Here is a 5,944-nt window from a genome sequence, read left to right on the forward strand (position 1 = left end):
TTAAGGACAAACTTGCAATAAGAAACATATGTTTAATGTACCTTAAGATTTTTTTGTTAAAATAAAGCGAATGATGCAATTTTTTTGGTCCCCTCTATTTAGAAAAGTATAGAAATAATTTTGGTACCGAAGATTTTTCGAATATAAAAATTTTAAAAATGCATGAATGAAAATAAAAAAAGGACAGGTAGGGTCCCCGAAACCCGGCTGTATAACAACGCCCAGCGCCACCTGGACAGACCCTCCGCAGTAAGCAGCAACGCAGGAATGTCACGTTGATGCAGGGCCACAAGCACACCCCAACACCCCCACACACGCATACACATACACACCAAATAAAACAATACATTACAATACAATGCCAGGCAGCTCCGCAGGGCAACCCAGAGACTAGCCCACTAGCCAGGCCAGAACCGGAACACCCACCGAAGGCCTACCTGCACATTTTATACATTTAAAGACTAAACATTGTGTCAGCTTTGTTATTACAGTTGACAAATCATATAATTAGTTATTAGTATCAACATTTCAACTTTTTGTCATTATAGTACATCTTTTTTCTACTGTTGCTTTTTTGTTTGATTTTATTTCGACAATATGCAGCGGGCTGCAAATTAACCCCACTTTGACCACCCCTGCTTTACACTTTATACCCCTCATGTTTAAAACCAAAACTTGGGAGTTTAAAAGCATCCATTATTAAAAGTCAACCAACTTTAAAAACTATTTTGTTCGTAATGTACTCTAAAGAAATGTTAAATTGCTGGATTAAGGGCAGATCAATGATGGAGAAGAAAAAAAGGTGACGATAACCATAGAAGAGGACATGGCCATAAGAAAGCGTGTGGCTTCTCAGTGCAATATGCATACACAAAGTAACTTTTCCAAACAGATGCAAAAAAAATGACACTTTATTTAGTTGAATCTAGCAATACCTATGACAGGCCACTAGGTGTAGGTACAGTTCTGCAAACATCTTGCTGTGCCTTCAAAAGGTGAGTAGTTATACTTTCACTTTTATCTGATTGTGCTGATTTAGAGGTTCCGCTTCAGTACCTGTTTTCAGCATTGCAAAAAGGCAAATATAAATTATTATTAATTATTATGCAAAAAAGGCAAATATTAATGCATGACATAAGATCAAAGCATAAATATACGACACGTTGGTAGACTAGTTTTAGATGGCCACACTGTTCTCCACGCTCTTTGGATCCAGGTAAGTGTAAGGGATTTCCAGATCTGCATTCCTCTTCTTGATGTCTGTAGTCAGCACCTCCAGCTCTGCTTTAAACTCCCTCTGCAGCTGGCGGGGGGTCTCTTCAGTGAAGTGGTCCTCTGGGTAGTGTCCCAGGGCAACCTAAGGAATAGTTATCACAAATTCTCCAATTAACGGCTTTATTCAGTTAACTGTAATAGTCCAGTGTTTGCCTTATTTTCCCTACTTTCAGCACATTTCCTTTATTTGTATATGCAAATGCTGACCAGTATGCCTTACCGCGAGTAAAACATGGGTTCTGTTGTGCAACATGTTTGTTAATATATGTGAGGGGTCTGAAACAAGTAAAAAATATTTTCAGATTTCTAAAATCTTTGCGTGTAACACCTTTTGAGGAAAACTGCATTTTTAATGAAATGTTGGCCATCATCCTACAATCCTTATGTGAGACAACTCTTTCCCTTTTCTGTACGCTCTAAATAGTGAAAAACTGATAGTACAAGATGGTTAACAATGCAGGTAATGGATGTCACCCCTCACCGTGACACTGTCAATATTTACTTTGGTCATTTGTCTTTGTTCTGGTTAGTTAAACTTTATTTAGTCGATTTAACCCAATTACAGTATTAGAGAATCAAATATAATCAAAAGACTAGATGGCTGTGACATTATTCTCATCTATTGACTGGCTCATTAACATGAACGATGGGATTGGGATGTTGCAGTGATTAATGTAGCGTTACACAACAGAAGCAGCACTCGCTGCAATTAGACTGACCGCCTGTGACTGCTTTGGAATGGGGGAGGGGCTCACGGCAGTGCCAGGCACTGCTCGCTGAGGACAGTACCAGTAGTGTGCTTTACACCTCAGAGTCTCCGCGACGCAAGACAATGCTCCAGTAACACCGGAAAAAGTCGCCAGGTTTGTTGCGAATAGTTGTTTACAAAAAAGTCAGCAAGAGGATTTGGAAAATCACCAGATGTAGCGACAAAGTTGCCAAGTTGACACCCGAGACCGGACGCCAGTCACTCATAAGGCATATATAGACCTTTACTTAGAACACGATGCATGGATTGGAAAACTAACAAAATCTAAAGGATAAATGCCATTACACAAAATCTGTGTCATTAGCATCCCCAGGAAATAAAAAGTATCAATGGCGTAAGTGAGAAAGAGTGAGCGGCTGCGGATGATATAACAAAGTTGGTTTTGGTCTGGTTTGTACTGCAGAAAATGACCGGTTTTGCTAGATATAATTTTTTTTACTAATGTTTTGGTGATGTGTTTATGGCCGACAATAAAGAGTTTTGCTCAGTAAAGTGATCGATGGAATTCATGTCCTCAAAGCGTCTAAACAGACGTTACAATATTTGAACAAGGATGACAAAAAGTGTTTTCTCTATCGTGTCCGTGTCGTGTCGAAAATTGTTATGCGCTTATTTTTTTATTTGATTATGTGCGTGGCATAGATTTGCCGTGCGCAGAGGACGCTTGAGCAGTGCACAATTGCACAGGCGCGCACCTTAGAGGGAACGTTGCTGTCAATTCTCTTATATACTCTTTCATTCTAGACTTCTAGAGTGTTTGATTATCACATCACTCTAAATGTATAGACTATAAAGTTCACAAACATAAAGAGGGATCCTAGTGGGCCAGGCCAATCTTTCCTTATCTCTAAACTAAAACTGGGGAAATGTGTAGAGTGTTCTGCGCTTCAGACACGATTTTGTGTCAGAATTCCTTGAGAAAAAAATGCCTGGTTAGGCTTTGTGTATGTAGTGTGTGCCTTTCTTGCTTTACAGCAGGGGTCACCAACCTTTTTGAAACCAAGGGCTACTTCTTGGGTACTGATTAATGCGAAGGGCTACCAGTTAGATACACACTTAAATAAATTGCCAGAAGTAGCCAATTTGCTCAATTTACCTTTAACTCTGTTATTATTAATAATTAATGATATTTATCTTTGTGGAAACACTGATCATCTTAATGATTTCTCACAATAAATATATATAGAAACAGATAAATATCAATATGCAACACTTTATTTTTATATTTTCTCTAAGTGCACATTTTTCAAATTGAACATTTTCAAATGATCACTTCTAAGACAGTCTTGTGAAATCACAATATCCCATTTTAACTAGCTAGCCACTAACATTTTTTAACAAATCATGAATTACTTTGCACCATGTTTGTACAAATAATAACTCATGTAAAATACAAAAGTAAACTCTCAAATTTTTAAATCATGTCACACTTTGAACTGGACACCAAATCTGTTATCTGTTTCTTTGTCAGTTAGTGGGAAGCCTGGCATTGCATGCTGTTAACTAGTGTGTTGTACTCTGGTGTGTAACTTGACACTGCAACTCTGAGTGAGTCTTGCAGATATGCATCAGTGAGGCGTGTTCTGTGTTTGTTCTTGATGAAGTTCATGTCAGAAAAGGCTGATTCACAAAGATAAGATTTTTCCTCATTGTTTGCGGAACCTTCTTAATCTTTTGGACATATTTTCACAGCAATCTGGCCTTAAGCTTAATTATGATAAATGTAAAATGTTAAGGATCGGAAATCTAAAGGGAACGTCCTTTCGAATGGAATGCAAAGTGCCTGTTTTGTGGACAGATGGACCAGTTAACATACTTGGTGTTGTTGTCCCAGAAAATCTGGAAGATCTAGGCTCAGTAAATTATGATAATCGACTAAGAAAGCTGGACAAACTTATGCAATTATGGAAAGGGAAATCCCTAACCTTGTATGGTAAAATGTCTATTGCCAACTCGTTAATTATTCCTCAATTTATTTATTTGTTTTTGTCATTACCAGCTCCATCACAAAACTTTTTTAAGATTTATGAGCGGAGGGTCTTCGATTTTGTCTGGAACGGCGAACCAGAAAAGATTAAAAGAAAGGTTTTGTACAAAGAGTATGAATATGGGGGCCTGAAACTTCTCAACCTTGAAGCTATGTGTCTGTCTTTAAAAGCTTCAATTGTTCCAAAGATGTATTTAAACATTGAGTGGTACACAAATGTCCTGTTGGACAAAAAACATGTACTGTATCAAAAGAAATGGTATCCTTTTTTACAAGTGATCCCCTCCCAGAGAGTCTGCTGTGAAACATGGCGGGGTTCATAAAGGAAACAATCCACTCATAGTGGTGTTTTCAATTTTAGTTGCCAGAAAAAAGAGACGATATTTTGCAGCAGTTAATATGGATGAACTCTAATATTGTAATGGATGGAAAGCCTTTCTTTTGGAAAAATATGTTTGAAAGAGGAATCATTTTTGTCAATGATATTATCAATGAGAATGGTAAAATTATGAAGTATGATGAATTTAGAGCTATGTATGGTGATGCTTGCTCAAGCTTTTCATTTTATCAACTAACTGGAGTAATTGGGAAAAGATGGAAACAAATAATTAATTATGGAACTACTAAATTATTAGTTTGTAAACCTCTAATAAGAAATTCTAGTTGGCAAAAAGGAACTAAAATAAATAGAAAAAGATATAATTTTTATTTAATAAAGAAATCTTTGAAGGCTGCCTCATACAACACAAATGGAAAATGGGAGGACTTTTTTGACTGCCCGTTGCCATGGGATGCCATATTCAAACTAATCTATAAAACCAATATCGATGTGTAAAATCGTTATTTTCAAATTAAAATTATTTATAACTTCTTACCCACAGGGAAAATGTTAAAATTATGGAATATGACAGAGTCAGATGATTGCCGATTTTGTTGTCAGGAGCCTGAATCCACCCTGCGTTTGTTTTGGTATTGTCATATTGTGTCTTTGTTTTGGGTGGAAGTTGAAAAAATGTGTTTAAGGATTGGTTTGTTTATGAAGCTTAATGTGGTTTCTGTTATTTTAGGAGAGTTCATTGACAATCATGATTTAGTCAATTTAATTATAGTACTCGGTAAAATGTTTATTATTAAGGCCAAAAACAGATATTCACTTAGTATTACTTTCTTTAAAACATTTATTCAATATTTTCTAACTTTAGAAAGTTACATGGTTGAAAACGATAATGATGCCAAAAAACATTAAAAAAAAGATGAGAAGTCCTCAAAGGCTTATTTTGAAAGTATAATTATGTTTATAGATTATATGATATCTGTTGTTGTGTTCCCTAATTTGAGTGACCTGGACATAATCTGGACTGTACATAAATGCTTATTTTGAAAATGTAATTTTGTTTATAAATTATATGCAATCTGTTGTGTTCCCTAATTTTTTTCTGTGTACATGAATGAAGGAGTGTGTTGCTGAGTCCGACTTGGACATTATCTGGACTGGGCCTGGTTTAAAAAACCCTTTAAACAAATCTAATTTCATTGACAACCTGGTCTGTTGAAGATAAGGCCCTTTTTAAAAAAATAAAATAAAATAAGATAAATAAATAAAAAACATTTTCTTGGATAAAAAAAGAAAGTAAAACAATATAAAAAGAATTACATAAAAAATAGTAATTAATGAAAATGTTAGTGGACCAGCAGCCTATACAATCATGTGTGCTTCAGGGACTGTGTCTCTTGCAGATGTGTTGTGGCGGTATAGCTCGGTTGGTAGAGCGGCCGTGCCAGCAACTTGAGGGTTGCAGGTTCGATCCCCGCTTCCGCCATCCTAGTCACTGCCGTTGTGTCCTTGGGCAAGACACTTTACCCACCTGCTCCCAGTGCCACCCACACTGGTTTAAATGTAACTTAGATATTGG

At 36.5% G+C, this 5,944-nt stretch overlaps 1 protein-coding gene across 1 annotated transcript in view; it reads right to left on the reverse strand.

The window, feature by feature from the left end:
- Window positions 1-893: 893 nt before the first annotated feature.
- Window positions 894-5,944, reverse strand: part of LOC133633960 (hydroperoxide isomerase ALOXE3-like) — a 44,755-nt gene continuing 39,704 nt past the window's right edge. Inside the window, exon 14 of the mRNA XM_062026813.1 lies at window positions 894-1,357. Within this exon, the coding sequence (XP_061882797.1) occupies window positions 1,178-1,357 (180 nt within the window). The 3' untranslated portion in view covers window positions 894-1,177. The remainder of the gene's footprint in view (window positions 1,358-5,944) is intronic.

The sequence above is a fragment of the Entelurus aequoreus genome, linkage group LG18 (genome assembly GCF_033978785.1).
Source record: "Entelurus aequoreus isolate RoL-2023_Sb linkage group LG18, RoL_Eaeq_v1.1, whole genome shotgun sequence".
Lineage (NCBI taxonomy): Eukaryota > Metazoa > Chordata > Actinopteri > Syngnathiformes > Syngnathidae > Entelurus > Entelurus aequoreus.